The sequence below is a fragment of the Vipera ursinii genome, assembly GCF_947247035.1.
Source record: "Vipera ursinii genome assembly, chromosome: 2".
Classification (NCBI taxonomy): Eukaryota; Metazoa; Chordata; class Lepidosauria; order Squamata; family Viperidae; genus Vipera; species Vipera ursinii.
This window is the reverse complement of record NC_139513.1, coordinates 77,791,356-77,811,574: the sequence shown is the minus strand read 5'-3', so window position 1 is coordinate 77,811,574 and position 20,219 is coordinate 77,791,356. Positions and strand designations below refer to the sequence as shown.

At 36.8% G+C, this 20,219-nt stretch overlaps 1 protein-coding gene across 1 annotated transcript in view; it reads left to right on the top strand.

Moving 5' to 3' along the window:
• The window catches only part of SGCD (sarcoglycan delta), a gene marked incomplete at both ends in the record, with an annotated part of 191,933 nt that overhangs the window by 88,491 nt on the left and 83,223 nt on the right, over positions 1–20,219 (top strand). The window contains 2 exons of the mRNA XM_083353565.1: positions 6,478–6,565; positions 13,044–13,163. Coding sequence (XP_083209691.1) covers positions 6,478–6,565; positions 13,044–13,163 — 208 coding nt within the window. The remainder of the gene's footprint in view (positions 1–6,477; positions 6,566–13,043; positions 13,164–20,219) is intronic.

Genomic DNA, 20,219 nt, shown 5'->3' with positions numbered 1-20,219 from the left:
CCAGTTCAGCAGAACCGGTAGCTAATTTTTTGTTGTCCAGGCCCAGAATGGACTTCTGGAAGCGGCATCCACACATATTTGAATCCCACCACTGTGTTTAATTATAGTTTAAAAAGAATAGGAAAAAAATTGGAAATAAATGTATACATTTAAGAGGGGATATGTATTTTAAGTAGTATACTATTTTCTTATTCTTTCTTCTTCCTTGTTTTCTCTTCTTCTTTTTTGTATTTTGTTTTATTTTTTAAGACATGAGAAATGTAAAAGTGTTGGGATGGCTTGTATGAAGAAAACGGACTTACATATTTAAATGTAATTAACTTTGAGAAAATCTTAACTAGTAAAAATGTTTTGAACACTGTGGGGAAAACAAATTTAAATAAAAATTGTAAACAGGATTTTATAACAAAGCAGACAAGATATCTTGGTAGAAAAGAAGCATTATATGGATGTGATTATTATTTGTAGAAATGTTGTAAAAATCTTTAAACTTATTACCTATCAAAATAATAAGAATTGTATTAATTTAAGGTTGGTAAAGAGAATATTATTGGAAGAAGAGAAAATCAAGCAAAGTTACTATGTGAATTATCGATTATAGAAACTAATTGTTAGTGATTGTTTTGCAAATACAAACCCAGACAACACAGTTTACCACATATTAAGGTGATTATGTTAAAAAAAATCAATAACACACACACACATACACACACATATATGTATATGTATATGTATATGTATATGTATATGTATATGTACAGTATATGTATATGTATATGTGAGTGGTTTGCTATTGCCTTTCTTCCTTGGGCTTTTAAAAGTCACCAAGCTAGAGTTATGCTAAGGGAGGACTAGAACACATGGTCTCCAGTTTCTAGCTTTAAGCACTGTGCCAAACCCTCTTTTATCTGTTCTTCATCAACACTTTTCTTATAATTATAGTAAAGGCTGATTTTTTATTTATTTTTTTGCCATTACAATTGGCACTTGGCATTTCCTATTGTATCATCCTAGGTGTCTAAATGGTTTGGACTCTGCTTAACCACCTGTGCATTAAAGAAGAGAGCAGCCCACCAAGTTCTTTTATATGGAGGCTTTCAACCTCCAGAATCAGCTGTGAACTCCTGCAAACCTTTGTCATGTTCAGCAGCTAAGCTGTATCTGAATCTTACGAATTGTGATCTTTCTGTTTGAGATCTGGGTAGGCTATTTTTTTAATTGTCTTATTCAAATCCTAGCTTTTTAGGTCAAGCTTGCTCCACTCCATCTCTTTAACTATAGACTTTATGCCAAAATAAGATAATTTCACAGGTTTTGAATGCAACAAACAGTGGCTGCTTTAAAATGTGGATGGAGTAGGCATAGAAAAATGTGTGTTTTTTATGTGATGACAGTAGTAGTGAATAATTTTGGGTCAGAGTGATGACGGTATTTTTTACATTTTTCTATCGGGTAGTCAGTTCAGCAATTGTGGATGATGATCTTATAAATCCACAAGCATCTGCAGATGATGCACTGCCCATTCCAGTACATTGTGCCCTAGGAATGATTGAAGATTAAAATATATGACCCAGAGTTTAGCTTTAGTGGACGCTGCTCTGAAGTGAATCTCCCATAAGAAATCCTTTTGTTTATGTTGCATTGCTCTTGAAATGTACCTAAAAATATAGTTCTATACATAAGTGATAAAGAAGATTTTGAACATTGGGCTGTACACTGATTTCATCTGCATGTGAGTTTGATTTATTATTTTTTCCACCAAGTCTGGGGTTATTAACACCTCATCTACATAACTGAATTGTTCCATTGTCTTTATATCAAATGGTAATTGCAAACTGGTAATGTACCAGCCTTATGAACTATACCATGATTCTCCGCTCACACAAAATACTTCAAATTAATCCCTTAATAACAGTAACTAGGACCAGAATTTCCATTGCTAAGCAATGCAGTTGTAAGGACAGCAATTCCCGCAGTCAACATTGTTGTCCTTAAGTGAGGATTATGGACTGTTAAGTGAGGACCTCCTTGCAACTTTCTGCTCCACTTACAACAAGGAAAGTCAATGGGGAAGCTGGCAGAAAGTTATAAGTCTGGCAGGCCAGTGGATGGGTAAAATGGCTGCTGTGGCGTCATGCAAGAACAACCAGCCAGATGTGCACAGCTGAATGCGGGAAGAGAGTGCTACAGGTAGGCATGCACATTGAAGTATGAGACCAGGCTTCTCAGGAAAAAAGTGGTAGGAGTGAGGATCACATAAAGGACCAACTTCCAACTTCTCTTGCTGGTTTCCATGTTGACTTTGCTTCTGAAAAGACATCATGGAAGGTTGGGGAATCACATGACCATGGGTTCCTGGAACTGTCATAAGTGTGAACCAGTTGCCAAGTGCCCAGATCATGATCACATGACCACAGGGGTGCTGAAACAGCTGAACTTTGAGAATCATAAGTAACACTTATTCAGAGCCATTATCACTTCAAGCTGTCATTAACCAAGGACTATCTGTAATTCATAGTACTGAATAAATTCAACCAGGAAGATGACAAGTCAAGTAATGTTACCTCCCCCCAAATGTAACATGATGTTTATATTCTGAACTTTGTCTTTTCATTTGGTTTTAAAAGCAAAAGCTAGGTTGCATTTAGCAGAACAAATCTACACCTAATTATATTCTTTAATTCAGAGATACTCACTTGCTTCAATGCAATGCATCATTTTTCATTACATGAGGGTATTGCTACCAAATAGTTTATGTTGTGAACTGAGATGGTACTGATCACTAATTGAACAATTCCTGCATTTAGTCATCCAGTCTGCAAACCAAGAGCAGGAAAGATCCTGGCATCTTTATTTGAAAACATATAAGATACTGGCATTAGATTTCTGATAAGAACATGGAAAGTTGCTGCTAATTTCAACAGATGTGAGATATTGAGGGGAAGCTGGAAAAAAATTGGAAGAGCAGACATAAACAATCAGTAAATCAATTGGTAACCTCCCACCACTATGTAGAAACCTGAATCTTTCACTTCCCCCATCCCATCTTCAGCCACTGACTTTCCAAAACATTAGAAATTTTGATCCTCTAGAGCCGGGGTGTCAAACTGCCAGTGCCAATTGGATGTTCCTGCTCTGACAACTGATGAAAATGCAGCCATGTTCTCTTCTCCTTTAACATGCTTTCTTGCTTTTAGGAATTAGGTGCAGTGGGGTGGGAGGGGGTGTTGAAAGCTCAGCTAGCCATAATAATAATGCTGCCATGGGAACCCAAGGACAAGCCAACAACATTTTGGCAGGCTAAGGAGCTGAGGAAAAAGCCTGAGCTTTAAGCTAATTGAGAAATGTGCTTTATGACAGTTTATTGGGGGTGGGAATTACACTTTGCTACTTTGTATCCAGGGGAAGGGAATTTAGTTTTTGGGTTCAACTATGTAGTGCCAAAACTTTGCTTCCCAAATAAAATATTCTTTAAGGAAGAATCTTGCCTCAAAGTTCTTTTGATGGGTTTCATCTATAGGAACTATGACAGTCGGCCCACAGGCCGGATGTTTCATGGTGAAACTGTGCCCACCCCATTGCCAGTAATGGGGAAAAAAGTCATGATATGTCATGTCATGTCATGTGACATTGCGAGTTTGACACCCCTGCTCTAGAGAATTTGAGACTATAGCAACAATAGTATCCATATATCTAGACTGGGTTGAGGAGACATAGTTCTTTGATCTTTTCCACACTATTCATATATTATAGACATATTAATGTGTCACTTTTCTAAGACCTAAGATATAACCCTGCTTTAACTGTCCAACTATTATTTAACGATTTCTGGTGGCCTCACATCCAGATGGATTCTTAGGACTGTGTTTCTTTTTATCATGCCTATTGTCAAGGCAAGACTGATTGAGCCCCTTCCATCTTAGGCTGGACCCTGGGATAAAATCTTATGGGATTTTATTACTTATCTGTCTGACTTTATGGTGATTGATCTGTTTACTAAGATAGATCAATTACTACCTGTATGTGACTACTCTCTGCATGAGAATCTGTCAAGCTCTTTTTAATCAATGTCTTTCATTATAGGTATCTGATCAATCATATGATCTTGGATCATTGAGCCAAATTTACATTCCTTTCTGGAAATCTTCTAGTTTTTTCATATGAAAATACATTTATCATCCACCAATGCCCTGAAGACAGATAGGGGGACAGAGAGAACCAACACAACCCTTTACCAATACTTAAACTGCTATGTCTTGTATCAACAGGTCAATTGGCTGGACTTTGTGCTCAGAATTTTCTTATAAGTACTCTTTGCATGCCACAAGTTATCCAGATGTGTTATAGCTGTTATTTGTACCATTGATCTTCCAAGGTTCCCTCATCTGCAGTTTCTCAGATGAAGGCATGTGCATCTTCCTGGGAACAGCAAGCAGCACAACTCCCTCTGAAGGAACAGCTGGACCTTGCCACAGTGGCTCATAAATATATGACAGATGGCCATAAACAAGCGTGCTTATGTATTGCTATGTGGCTTCAACTAAGTTTTTTGCCATCTTCTTGCCCTTCAAGCAAGTTAGATTCAAAATTTATCAACCCCTTCTCTTTATCCACACCAATTAGCTGTCACCTTTTGTTTACAAGTGCCAACTTCAGTGAAGATCCATTTGGCCTTCCATTGATTTCTATTCTTTATTAACTACAGTTTATTAAGACAATGTTGCTCTGTAATCCCACCCTCATTCCTTCCCTTTTTTCATGGCAGGAAGTAGAGTGTATTTTAGATTTTAAACAATGATGGGCGAATTTGGAATATTTAATTCAGTAGATTTATCCTGATAGATCTTGGGAAATTGCAGCTAATATTCATGCATCCCGACCTGTGCGTCTGTAGTAACCCTTCAACCCCTTCAAGCTGTCTTCATTTAGTTAATGGTTATTGATTCAGACTGAAATATAATCCTTGTTCTTGTCCCCACTTCCATCTTAGTCTTCTTTCTTAGGCTAAAACACTGCTTTACAAGAGTCAGGCAGCCATGCCTGCTTTTTCTGTATCTTCCCAGTGGAATTTGGGTTGAAAAGTCATCTGACCCCTCTCTGGACAGGAAAGAGTTAACAGAATCTTCTTTTTCATTCCTTAGTGAACAGGGGTGGGGAACAAGAGAAGGGAGTTGTATGAGAGTTTCTGGACAAGCCAGGACAGGAATGGAAGAGAAACTACACTTGAGCAATCTAAAGAGAATGGGCAAATCAAATGATGGGTTATCTCAGTGTAACTTAGCCCAGGTGGAGATAAACTTGTGAAGCTGTGTTCCAGATCATTTAGAAACTCTGCTTTATGGATTTACTATTAATGGGGACTAATGAATTTATTGTAAATGGGGATGGGAAATCCCTCTCACAGTTTCTAGGATACTGTATCTACTCCTAACTAGTTTAAAGAGATCATTCTGATAGTTCTTGCTTCCTTGACCTTAATCAGCTGTGTAGAGCCAAAATTTTGGTAATACCAAAATCAGGCAGTGGAAGCAGTCTCCATTTTTCACTATAAAATGTCCAGTAGGATAGTTTGTATGCCGGTAAATCATGGCCCTACTTTTTTGATCAGTATGTCATATTTTCATCATTTAAAGAAGTTATTACATAGTTATATATTTATATGCAATAAATATGTGTCAGCATCACACCACATTTTGAACACAAGCATCTTAAAGATACATTAAAGAAAAAAGATATTAGGATTTTTAAAAAAATATTTTGGCTAGCCCATATGAATGTTTTCCTTCAGTTTTGATGATTTTCATTTTTTTCCAATGAAGATTCAATCTGAAAGTAGCAGGAAATTCTCTTGGACTATGACATAATGGAGTAACATTTGGTAACCATGTCCATACCACAATTATATCTTTTAGATTTGAATGTCACTTTGTGTTTTTAAAGATGCACTTAAAAATTGCCAATCTGAGGCAAATCTCTTATATCCTGAAAGCAGTTAGCAATTTATGTTGGCAAGTAGTCTAATAGACTTTATTTTTTAAAAAAATGAAAAAGGTGGCATAGGAAAAAGTAACTCAAAATGCACATGAAACGATACCAAATCAATGTAGTAGTAACCTTCAACATTCAATTCAATCTTTTTTATCCTTCTATCTGTTTAGATTTTCTTTTTCTTACCAATACCAGGCAAATCACTTTTGACTATGCCTCAGACCAAACTTCAAAATGTAATTTGCCATCACCTGGAAGCAAATCTAACCCTTAAAAAAAGTTGGTCATATAGTAAGTACAGTGCTGTACTTTTCCAGGCACTTCAGTTGAGCAACTGAAAAGAAGCCATGGAAAATTTTTACTGAATACGTATAAAACTGAGTTAGGCATTTCCTCCCTCCTAGGTTAGGAAGAGGGTCAGAAAGTGCATTTTCTTATGGGAAGTGATGTCCACCTTATTAATTTCTTTTTCTTGTGCTCCTATTGTAGGGCAACCCTCTGTACTTCCAGTCTGCTCAAAATGTTACAGTGAACATTCTCAATGAGGAGAGTAAAGTTCTTACACGTCTGGTAACAGGTAAGGCAAGGGAAATATCTGGGGAAGAGAAAAATGGAGCAAAAAGAGCATGATGATGCGGGCATTAGCCCTTGGAATAATCATCAGTAATATACCTCCATCAATACAAGCCAGGACCCCAGCTTCCCCTTGCATAACTGAAAAAGGTTGACTCAGCCTTCCATCCTTCCGAGGTAGGTAAAATGAGGACCCAGATTGTTGGGGGCAATTAAGCTGACTTTGTAATAATGCCGCTTGGGGGGTGTATGAAAGCCCTAACAAGCAGGCATATACATAGAATGAAGGCTACTGCTAAGCTTGTAAGCCGCCCTGAGTCTTCGGAGAAGGGCGGGATATAAATGTAATAAAAATAAAAAAGAAAAATAAATAAAAGAAAAAGAAAAAACCCTTCATGTGAACTAAAGAAGCAAGCATGTTCAGGACACAGAGAATTCCCAGATCTAGAAACTAACGCTCCCTTATTCGAGCAGGACTTCAGAATAGAATTGTCATTTCTGATACCGTTATAAATATTAATTAGTAAAGTGCCAGCTGTCTCAAGGATTTGGAACAGGCAGAAGATGATCCCTGAGTACTTTACATGTACCTGAAACAACTGGAACTTTCCTGATTAATATTCATAGCACAGAGGTTCTCCGTCTTTAAACGATTTCTAAAAATCTTTTAAAATCCCTCATGCGGATGAGTACCATTGAGGTTCACAAAATGCTACACTCAGTGTTTGACAGGGTAGTACTGTAGATGCTTCTGAAATTCCCCAGCAGACCTGTCACTTCTAAGCATGGGTAAGCTTTTATACTAGAAGCAACAGCACTAAAGAATACAGCCCGGGATTGGGAGATGAGAACCATGCAACTACATTCATTCTAGGTGAAATTAGACCACCTGGGTTGTTTTGTCTTCCAGACAGCAGGGTAAGTAATTCAATAAAGAGCCTTGGTCAGACTTGCTTTGGTTACATAGTTGGTGACTCATCTGCTGTTGGCAGGCAGAACCTGAAGAGTTGCACCAACAGCTGAATAATAGTAGATAATAAGAGGAATCACCAACACCATGGAGGTATTGCTAATAGAAGACTTGTGCCATCTGCCAAAAGTTCTGGAGTGTGAGAGGCTCTCAAAAATGGCTTTGAGAGTCATGAAAGGACATATTTAATCGAGAAAGGCAAAACAGAGGAAGCCACATCCAATGTATTTGCATGCAGTTTTTGTAGCTATGTAATCATTCTTCAGCATGGTTGTTTTTTAAAAAAATAAATGCATTCCAGCTTTGTAAATAAATATATATATATAAAATAATGTCAGCATACCTGATATTAAGAAATTTGCATTTTCTCACTCTTCGTTTCTATCTCCTCAAAGATGGACGGGTGTGGTGGGGTCACACTGGAGACTTTGCCCAGTGTTTTCACAGGCAGACTCTTCTATTGTACTGGAGGACCCCAGAAACACAGTAGCTTTGCTTTGAGCTTTAGAAGCAGAAGTTCTCATTTTTCCATGCAGCAGCTTCAAAGGAGAATTTAATCTGAAGTACTGACAAAACTCACTATCTTTTTCCAGCTTGGTACAGTCCTGTAACTATGTGCTCTGTGGGTTTTGTTAGATTTCAGTAGTTTGCTTTAAACATTCCAATTTGAGATTCTGCATCTTGAGAAAAAAATAGAGATTGATGGGAATAAACAGTGTAGATATTTTATAAATCTGAAAATTTCAGGTATTTTCTGTTACATGGGGGAAAGGGTTTTGTTATAATTCCTTTAGATAAATTATAGACTGATATAAAAACATATATCTGAGTTTGTTAAACAGAATCAAGAAGATTTATTTTTTTATGCATGCCCATAAAAACAATGCTAACTTAGAGCTAAGTACAGCAATTTAAGTAAGACTAAAATTAAAAATGTAATGAGCTTTGTGGAGTAGTCATAGGAAAGTAATTATATAATGGTGTCCCTCTCTGTAGAGTGTGATGTTGGTTTGCACTGGGCTGTTAGTGGAAATTTTAAAAAAGTACCATTTCTGAATTGACTCCTTTCATTCTGTACCATCTTTTCTACCCATAGGGTTTTCAAAGTAGCTAACAAGAAACAAGAAAATATAACCTAAAACTATTAGTATACTATTTTTAAAAATTTCATGACTAATACTTAAAAATGTAATCAACCAAAGGTAAAAGGCCAAGATAATTAAAAGATCAGAGATTTCTTTGGCAAAGGTCAGGGTTAGAAGTGACACCATCACAAATAAAGAAAGCAGGAAGAACTCCATGAGATTAGTCAAACCTATCAGCATTTTAACCCTTCTAATCTGTGTAATAATTTAGTTAACACTAATTAGTGTTAACCCTTCTAATCAAGCTAACCTAACAAGTGCATGAAAATATACAGAGTCCCTCCTTCTTCAGGCCACCAATTCCATTTAATGGAATGTCAAATCTACAATATGCTTCTTTCATTGATACACTTGAGATTTCTTGAGACAGATCCTTGCTTGCCAAAGTGGATGTGTGACCATCTTCTTCAGGAAAGAAGCTTAGTGCAGTCCAATGTTGATATCAAGTTCATTTCAGATTATTATTATTATTATTATTATTATTATTATTATTATTATTATTATTATTATTATTATTATTATTATTATTATTATTATTATTACTATGACTTGTCAACTAAGGCAGCAGTCCCCAATCTTTTTGGCATCAAGGAGGGGTTTCATGGAAGATATTTTTTTCCCATGGACCAGAGAGAGATGGTTCCAGTTTTGCTCTCTCACCCGCTGCTCATCTCCAGCTTTGCAGCCCAGTTCCTAATAGAGTCCATGGCCAGTAGAAGGGGGAAGCCCTGGACTAAGGGATCTGCAAGGGAAGGCTTGTTCAGAATCTCTACTTTTGTACCATTCAACTACTATAACCTGCCACGAAAGTGGGCAACCTATTAGCTAGTGCTTTGGACCATTAGGCCACTCTGTCCTCACCTTTTAGACCTAGCTAGCTATTGTGAGAGATTTGTTACAGTAGATGCTGTTGTGAAAGGACATGCCAAAATATAAGCAGACAAAAATAAGCACATGCAACACAGTGTTCTTACTATAATCCATAGCCCAGTTATTGGTGATTGCTAGCAAATACTCATTTTATTTGAAGTAAAGGCTAGATTGAGGGCAAGAGAAGAAGGGGACGACAGAGAATGAGGTGGCTGGATGGAGTCACTGAAGCAGTAGGCGTGAGCTTAAATGGACTCCAGAAGATGGTAGAGGACAGGAAGGCCTGGAGGAACGTTGTCCATAGGGTCGCGATGGGTCAGACATGACTTTGCAGCTAACAACAACAACAACAAAAGGCTGGATTTATTAAGAAATAGACAGGATTGGAAAGCCCTGCTTCTTTCTAAGTTATATCTTGAAGAGAAAGATAAGAGGGAAGAAATTCTCTTTATTCCTTAAACATATAGACTCACTTAACTAAGTATGGGACAGGTAAAAGATGGGCACAGGGACAGTGTAAAAAATCTTCCCTTATTAGTACATGCAAAAAGACAAATATAATCTTCAATAACTCTAGCACAGAGTAACCCAGCAGAGATTAATTCCTATCTCTTCCCTGAGAAGGATGGTCACATCCACTCTGACAAGCAAGGATCTTTTTTAAAAAAATCTCAGGTGTATCAATGAAAGAAGTATCTCTTCCATCAGGCAAGAAGTGATGAGTCTACTTATTTGCATGTGCCTATGCAAATTTAAAAATTCATTTAACAAAGTTTTCATAATAATATCTTTGGTTATTAATTCTTGCTACCTTTGTGAAATGGTGCTGCCAAGTAGTTACCTTCAACCCTGTCACATCTGATTTGAATAGTATGTAATAATATTCAGCATTGTGGTACTACAGTACAGTACTATATAATCATATTAAGATTTTGAATATGAGTTATTTAATTATTTCCTAACCTTGATCTTTGACTTTAACTTGTAAAAATCAGTTCCCAAATTATCCTGCAAGTGATGAACCACACAGAGTCTGCGATTACACATAACTTTAAAAATTACAATAATAACGGTAATATAATATACTATAATAATGTCTTAACCTTGCTCTTTTGGGAAATAATAGGATAGCAATGCTAACTGGAATATGTGTCAGCGAGGTATATTTGCAGTTGCAACAATACTACAGTATATAAACCTTTTCACCGTGGATTCCATTTTATTGAAGTAATGCAAAAATTAATCTAATTTCACTGTGGTGATCCAACACAAAATATATTAAAAGGATAAAAATACATTCATCTTTGGAAGTGCAAAATGCTAGCCAAGTAATTATCAATGTTAATATAATTCAACTGTACTAAAAGTATTTAATTGAAAACTATATTTAGAATGGAAGTAACTTTTCCCTCATTCCTAAATCTGTGTAGGTGGGCCATGTTGTTGTGCTTGAATGAATTTGTTTCCTAATTTATTCCTTGAACTACACAGCTATGTTTTGTGTCAAATACCATGTATTCCTTATGAACTTTATTCATACTTCATTGTAACACAGCCTCCTTACATATTAATTATTGACCAGAAGTGATATAGGGCCAGTGGTGGGATTCAGCCAGTTTGCACCACTTTGGCAGAACCAGTAGCTAATTTTTTGTTGCCCAGGCCCAGAATGGACTTCTGGAAGCGGCATCCACACAGAGAACTGGTTGTTCACATATTTGAATCCCACCACTGGGATAGGGCATACGTATCTGTAGAAGGAGAAGCCTAAGTTATAGTATGATGTGGATATTGTTACAGATCAATTTTTGCAAAATGTATTCAAAGAAAGGCATGTATTATAGCATGTTTAAATATTATTTTCCTCCTGATTAAAGGGCAGCAATATAACTTTAACAGGTATAGAAGTGATGCCCAACCTTATGTTGAATGAAGAGCAGCCTATATTTTTTAGAAGATGGGAGCAGTCAAAAATTGTGTCAAAGAAATGGAGATTTGTGGAGAAGGGGTTCCAGCATTTTATTCAAAGTAGATTTATTAGAAATATAAGAGGCTATTTTGAGGCTTAGTTTTCTGTTAGAGGAAAAGAATAAACTGCTGTTGAAAATCATCCTTTTTTGCTGTATTTCAAATATTTATAGGACATATTTTTCTTTTCTTCAACATAAATTGAGCTCAGGCTAAATGACATTTTCTATAATGTTGAAAGAAAAATGAAAATATTTAAAATGCTCTAGTCAATTAAGTTTCTTTGGCTAAAATGGTTGATGAGAACTGGATGATGGATAGATAGACAGACAGACAGACAGACAGACAGACAGACAGACAGACAGACAGACAGACAGACAGACAGATAGATAGATAGATAGATAGATAGATATGGATGGAGAGACTTTCTTAAATAGAGCTCTGTTCAATATTTTCTCTTACTCAGAAATAAGGAAAAGAAATTACTTCAGCCAGTTCCCACTGGTGCAACTAACACTCACTGAATGTGTTTTGTCACTGATTGATAAATTCATCAAATATGTTATGGAAGGTAATTCTGGGGATTACAAAATGTATCTTCCTACCAATGGTATTCAGTAACAAGAGAATCTGTGCCTCTTATTAAACATCTGCTTTAGTTAAGTGAATGAAATAGTTTACCTAAATCCAGCAAGAGAGGTACATTTAAAATATCAGTGATAAATTTAGTTTTCTGTATGGTAAGCCCTTGTTATGAAATGTACCACAAGCTTCCTCTTTAAACAGAGTATGAATAGACTAAAACCATGTTTATTTATTCAAATGATTTTTTATTTCTTGTTTTTATTTATCTTTCTATGATTGTTTTTGTGTTTTTGTAAGTCTCCTGGGGATGTGCAGGGATGGATGGCATATGAGTATTGTGATAATTATATATATACTTTGAATTTCACCCTGAGTTTCTAAATGAGAATTTTATGCAAAGGAGAACCAAGTTCTAGTCTTAATGGTATTGTCAGAGGTGAGCTGTGTTACTGTATGGCATCTATAATATGCTGCAAAAATATAATACAAAAACACATTCCGTGCTACTCAGTCAGTCTTTTTCAGATTATCTCTACCAGACATCTTTCCTTTTTTTTTCTTTTATGAGATACATGTGAACCAGTGCTTCATTTACCAGAACTGTTGAAGCTCCTGATTCATAATTTCATGGATTTTTAGCTTGTAATGACAACTTGATAACATTTTTTGAGTGTTCAAGTCAGTAACAAACAACAGAGTACTGATTTTCTTTTAAAGAATACAAATGCAAAATACATGCTTAACTAATTTAAAGTAGCATACTGTAAATATAGTAGAATATAGGCAGGCATGTTTATCAGTATTTCAAGGAACATAATTTATTCAGGTTTATTAGCATAACCTACTCAATGAAGCTCTATTCATTATTCTCAATAAAGATTAGTTATGTATAATTTCCAGGTTTAGATTAGTCATATAGACACTAAATTCTTTCTTTTCTTTAGGTCCCAAAGCAGTGGAAGCCTACAGCCAAAAATTTCAAGTGCTAACCACTTCAGGGAAATTGTTATTTTCTGCAGATGATAATGAAGTGGTCGTTGGAGCAGAAAGACTGAAAGTTTTAGGTAAACAATATTCATCTAAGCTTCTCTTATTATCAGCATATTGATTACTTTCAAAATAGTTTATGTATATGATCTCTTTTACAGTCATTATGAAATAATTTTCTCTCATGGCTTCAATAAAAATTGATCAGATGTATTTTGTGATTTTGTGATATGTTCAGCTTTCTTTATTAAAGACTTTTAGGATAAGGATGTTGGGAAATCAGTCAGGGTGATCATCATCTTGCTCATGGCATATATTCCGAAGCAGTGTTATGAAAGACAAACATCTTTGCTTCTCATCTTTTTGCAAGCTGATGTGTGCAAGTAAGCCACGCCATCCCATCTAAACCCATTTCTAAATGGTTTTTATGCCTTAAAGCTTAAAAATGAAATGGCATTCTGTCTTCAGTAATGGAAATAGCAATGCTGCACATTCCAATCTAATATTCTGCATTAAAGCCATTTGGTTTTGCCAGCATGTAGATCGCTTTAGAAGCTTGCAATTTATTTCATCTAAGTACACATCTAAGACTATTTAAATCACTTAAAATAATTTGGCTGTTCTGCTAAACCTTGGGGCAAGATGGTAGTTAAGCCCCTGTAGGCTGTTTTATTATTATTTAGAGTCTGTTTCTTAAATACTTATGTTAAGTCCATTTCCATTTGTGATCCCCAAACCATAGTACTTTCTCACTTAGGCAGTAGAAAATAGCATCAACAGTTGCCATTAGGAAGATAAAATAGAATTCTGTTTTATATATGTAAATGTCTGGTTATGAAATGGAATTTCCCTTGTTTTTCTTCTTATCTATGTCTCTGCACATTCTTAAAACCCACTTTGGAGAATTGGAAGCCTCCTGGAGGATATTTAAGGATATGAAGTCAGCTGCAGAATTCCATTTTCATTCAATTTGACTTCCACTTTCACTTCCCACTCACAACATAATATTTTCAGTTTCTTCCCCCAATGTTTATAATGCAGGTATATTAGCAATCATATTTTTATGCTTTCAAATACCTTTCACAAAACAGCCCAATTATGCATACTTTTGAAACTTCCAGAATCTCTTGTGAAATAGTACAAACTGACAACAGCAACAAATACTTTATTCTACTTTTGATGAAGATTTTAACATTTGCCTCAGCTGGTTTCACTCATGCCCCATAAACCAATAATTAGTTCCAGAGGGGGAATTATTATTTTAAGTATCTTTTCTAAGAGTTTTGTATAGGTATATATTTATTATTAAAAATATTTATATTGTATAAACTTCAAAAAGCCAATAATCCTTTTTTTTAATTTATAGTTTCAGTGATGTGGTACTTAGGTTTGCAGCAAAATGTCTTCAACTTTTCCTTTCAAAGCTAAGTTTATAACAGTTTTAATGCCCACCTTGATATGTGTTATACTTATTTCTTATGTTGATTATAATCAAACTAGCATAGGGTGGCAAATGTCTACTAATAAGTTATTTCAGCATTGACAAAGTCCAGGTTCCTCTTTTCTGCATGACCAGTCTTCAGATACTCTTATTATTCCCTCTCATGACCTTGCTACAAAAATAAATAAATAAATAAGCTATAATCTGGCAGGAAAGTTATTTTGGAGATGTTAAAGCAGCAACGATTGGGTACATATTCTATTTTTAATCTGGTTAATGATAATTATTTCCTTTCCTTTGTACTTGTTCAAAGCTTGATCTGAAATTTACTCTTTAAAGCAGTTCTGGGGCCTTCAAGTAAAAAAAGTAATAAGGTTGTCTCTTTTTTTATTTGAATTCTTTGCATCTTTTCCAGCATTAAAACAAGGCAAGGAGGGGAAAACATTGTTTAAAACATCTGAAAGTTAGATATATATTTTTTTAAAAAAGAAGGCATTAACTTATATTTTGTTTTGCAAACTACAGCCATGATGAGCATAGAATATATTACAGTCTGTCCTTGAAATATTCTTCTTTTACTATGTTTAATTTGTAACTAACTTTGATGTGATTCTAGCAATGTTTAAGATGAAGATGAATGTTCTGGTACTACAAGGACCAGAACATTATAAGCTAGCTTAATATTTCTTGATTGTAGTTCGCAAAATTTTCAGCTGTTAAATTCCTCATTAACTATTTTAATTTTGGTGTTTTCACAAAACATGTATTTTATGACCAAGCTACAGACCGAGGTCTTCAAACTTGGCCCTTTTATGACTTGTGGACTTCAACTCCCAGAATTCCTCAGCCAATATGTCCACAAGTCATAAAAGGGGCAAGTTTGAAGACCCTGCTATAGATTTTCCAAAACTGTTGTTGGAATAGTGGGGCAGCTTCTTTATGAAAATATATGGCTTTAAATATTTCCCAGGATTGCATAGAGTTTGGACAGTGGACCAAAAGGCAAGATTTTGAAGAGATGTTATGCCCCTCTCAGGCCAAACTTCATCTGTTACATATCCGTTAAGTTTATTGAAATATCTAATTAAAATAAAAACTTTGGTCCAAAATTTTAATTTGCCATATATTCATAAAAAAGTAGTAGAAGTTGATTGATCACATACTTTAAAAGGATTATTTTAAATTCTTTAATAAATGTTCAGTATAAATTATTTTGTCTCAATGCAAATTTAGTTGCGTTTTAGACATGTTTGGAGATTCAACCACTCTGAATCACTTTTATATCAATAAATCATTGGTCTCAAAGTAGAGAAATAAATGTGTGTTTAAGAAAGTAATTTAAATTATTGATCTGTCATTTTCTCAAAGAAAGAGAGATGAATTTACAAAATTAAATCTTTTATTGATTTGTACAGAGAAGTTTTTCAGATACATGCCTGAAATGTTTAGGAATATATTGCTTGACTGTTGATGTGTCATCAAGTCAGCATCAACTCATCGCAACCACATAGATCTGCTTCAGGATTATTTAAGGATATAGATATTGTGCTGGTGTTTTCTGCCCCATTGGTTAAGGGTGCAATGGCAACTCTAAGCTGTAGAAGAGTTTTCATAACTCTATGCAGGTATTCCTGAGCAAGTATGTAAAATGAAACCCAGAATTCTGAGTGGTCACTTAATTATACTTGTAAATCATTTTGTTGGTGATGTTGTTTTAGGATTATCCACTTATTTCTTTAAAAAGGAAACTGATTTGTTTCTTCTATTGAAGAAGTTATATTTTAATAAGAAAACATTGAAAATTAATTTTCATGTTCATTTGTTAGTTACTTTAATGAAAATTGAATATTAGAGCACTAATAAATAAAGGATAATCATAAAACATTATTCTGTTAATTAGTTCTTTTTATACTACGGATTAGTTTTAAATATGCCTTCTACATGCCACTTGGTCATTCATTACCAATGTCATATTATTATCAATGCACAAAAGCATTTTAATGAAAGATAAAGTAATTTAAATTAGAGTTTTTTTAAGAAAAGAAACTGCAATCAAATTAGCTTATAGGACAACAATAACAACAACAGACATTCAGTAATCATTGATTTAAAACATAATGACATTGGAACCCTGATGAGAAGAATAAATATGCCCACTGAGAAAGCTTGAAGTTTGATTATTGTGATGTTTGTCCAATCTGGTGTAATAAATCCCATAGCTGAAGAATCCAGTGTTGCTTCTTACTAAACATCAATTCTATACTAAGCAAATCTCACTTTAAACAGTGGGACTTTATCTAGAACTAGTGAAGCCAAAATTTATTTGTTTCACCAATTACTTTCTGATCCATTGATCCTGAATGATTAATAATGCCTTGGAACTTTATAATGTCTTGATAAGACCACACTTGGAATACTGCATCGAGTTTTGATCACCACGATGTAAAACAGATGTTGAGACTCTAGAAAGAGTACAGAGAAGAGAAACAAAGATGATTAGTGGACTGTAGGCTAAAACATATAAGGAATGGTTGCTGGAATTGGGTATGTATAGTTTAATGAAAAGAAGGACTAGGAGTGACATGATAGCAGTGTTCCAATATCTCAGGGGTTGCCACAAAGAAGAGGGAGTCAAGCTATTCTCCAAAGTACCTGAAGGCAAGACATGAAGCAATGGATGGAAACTAATCAAGGACAGAAGCAACCTAGAAAAATTTCCTGACAGTTAGAACAATTCATCAGTGGAACAACCTGCCTCCAGAAGTTGTAAATGCTCCAACCCTAGAAGTTTTTAAGAAGAGATTGGACAATCATTTGTCTGAAATGGTATAGGGTTTCCTGCCTGAGCAGGATTAGAAGACCTCCAAGGTCACTTCCAACTCTGTTATTCTGTTATTTGTTTGTTGGTGGAAAGTGTTGTGTACTGGGTTCGTTGTGCAGGAATGAAGATGAGGCGAGTGAGTTCAGCAAAGAGCATGGTTTATTTCTTGCAGGATCTGAACTAGAGAACTGGGCTGCAGCTGCAGCAATTTATACCCTGGCCCCTAGGTGGCAGCCAATAGGTTTGAAGCAACCTATTGCCGCCTAGGGGCAACCAATAGCAGCACTGGAGACGGGTTGTCTGAGATGCTGGGAGCTGTTAGCTAGCTGGCAAAGTAAAAAAATCTGCCAATCTGTGATGCCAGTCCCCAGTCACTATATGCTTCAGTGACTCTTTTGTCACTTTTGTGGTCCAGACCATCCATTCGGCTTGTCCATTAGAAAAAGGGTGAAATGGGGCCGACGTTGCATGCCTGATGAGGTTTGCTCTCAGGAATGCCTGAAATTCTGCCACTGTAAATTGGGCTCCATTGTTGGATACTATGACATCTGGCAGCCCATGTGTGGCAAAGAGTTTCCTAAGCACCTGGATGGTCCTAGCATGTTAGCAACTGGAATTACTTCAAGCCATTTAGAGTGGCTGTCAACCACTATAGGGAAGATCTGTCCCTGAAAGGACCCAGCGAAGTCTATGTGAATTCTAGACCAGGGAGTGTGAGTCTCCTCCCACCTGTGAATTGGAGTGTGCGGCATTTCAGGCCTTGATTGCTGGCATGTGTAACATCCATGCACCTGGGCTTCAATGGCCTTGTCTAAACCTGGCCACCATAAGTAGCTTCTAGCTAAAGCTTTCATAGGGATAATACCAGGATGACCTTCATGCAGTGATTGCAAGACCCTGTCTCTTAGTGAGGTGGGGACTATGACCCTGTTCCCCCATAGGATACAACCCTTGTGAGCTGATAGCTCATGTCTTCTAGTAAAATAACTCTGAAATTCAGGGCCTGGGCTCTTATCTAGCCACCCTGTGTGCACCCAAGAAAGCACTCTACTTAGTGACTTATCAGCTGTTGTTTCTGCAGCTATGTCCCCAGCATGGAGGGGAAACTCTGGAAAATACTGAATGGATAATATGTGGGCTGCTGGGGCCGGATCTGGTTCAATCTGTGGCAGTGGAAGCCTACTCAGGCCATCTGCATGGCCCATTTCTTTGCCGGGTTTGTGAATCAGCTTAAACATGTAAGCTGATAAAAAATAGACCATCTCAGCATTCTAGGGGATAATATGTGGGGTGTCTGTTTGTCTGTGGTGAATAACCCCAATAATGGTTTGTGGTCTGTGAAGACCGTGAAGTCCCTGCCATATAAGTAGTCATGGAATTTTTTAACTCCAGCTACAATGGCCAATGTCTGTTTGTCAATTGGAGCGTAGTTACGCTCAGCAGATGACAGCATCCTTGAATAAAATGCAATGGGAACCTGGGTTCCATCTTTCTCTAAGTGACTCAAGATGCCCCCACCCCATATGGGGATGTGTCACATGCTAAACAGACTGGTTTAGACTCCCTGAAATGAGTGATAGTGGAACTGACCGACAGAAGTGCCTTCAGGTCCTAAAAACTTTTTTTGTGAATGCTGGTCCACATCCAAGAAGCTTTTTTATCTAAGAGCCTGTGAAGTGGCTCTGCCACTGCAGCCTTGTTAGGAAAGAACACGTGGTAGAAAATGAGGCGGCCCAAGAATGCTTGCAGCTCTCCTTTTGTTTTAGGGCCATCTGAATGGCCTTTACTTTGGACTCAGCTGGGTGGATGCCATTAGCATCAATGTGAAACCCCAAAAATTCAGTCAAGGGAACCCTAATACTGCATTTGCTCTTTTTTAGTTTGAGGCCTGCTTCACGCAGCCTCTGCAGGACAGCTCTGAGCCTCCTTGCTACCACTTCTGTGGATTCTCCGGCAATAAGCACGTCGTCAAAATAGGGGCAAACCCCTAGGTTGCCTTTGAGTGTACGTTCCATGATTCCCTGAAAAATGTCCAGGGCTACATTGACCCCAAATTGCAAGCGCTTTACTTTGAAAGCCTCCCTGTGGGTCACAATTGTCTGTGCTGCGGCCGTGGCCTCATCAACAGGTAGTTGCTGATAGGCCTGCACCAAATCTAATTTTGCAAATATGGTGCCACCCTGCAAAGATGCCAGGATGTGGCTCACCACTGGGACTGGGTATGCATGCTGTTTAAGGGCCCGGTTAATTGTGCATTTGTAGTCTGCGCATATTCTGACTATTCTGTTGGCTTTAAGTGGTGTTACAATAGGAGTTTCCCACTTCCCACCATCTACTGGTTGCAACACGCCATGTTCCACAAGCTTGTCTAGTTCCGTGTCAATTTTGTGCTTGAGGGCAAAGGGGACTCTGCGAGGCTTAATCTTGATGGGAAGCATGTTTGAGTCTAGTTTAAATGCTATTGGCGAGCCTGTGTAAGTTCCTAGGGCTGAATCAAATACATCTGCAAAGTCCTCGCAAACTGACGCTAGACTCGCGACTTGTGTCTGGTTGATACTGGTTGCTTGGATGCCTAGTGCTTCAAACCAATTGAGCCCAATTAGGCTCGTTCTCTGACCCCCTACTACAACAGCATTCAGGTGCCCTTAAAACCCTTTAAATTTAATGACCAAGGTGGCTTCACCCTTGACTACAACTTTTGTGTTCTGGAAATCTGTTAAAAGTATGTCAGAGGACCTAAGCTTGGCCCATCTTCTACTGCGACTGTACATGGAATTAAATGTGTCCAGAGAAATAATGGAAACAGCTGACCCTGTGTCCAGCTCCATCTTACAGGGGACCCCTTGCAGCTCCACCTGGAGTCTATACTTG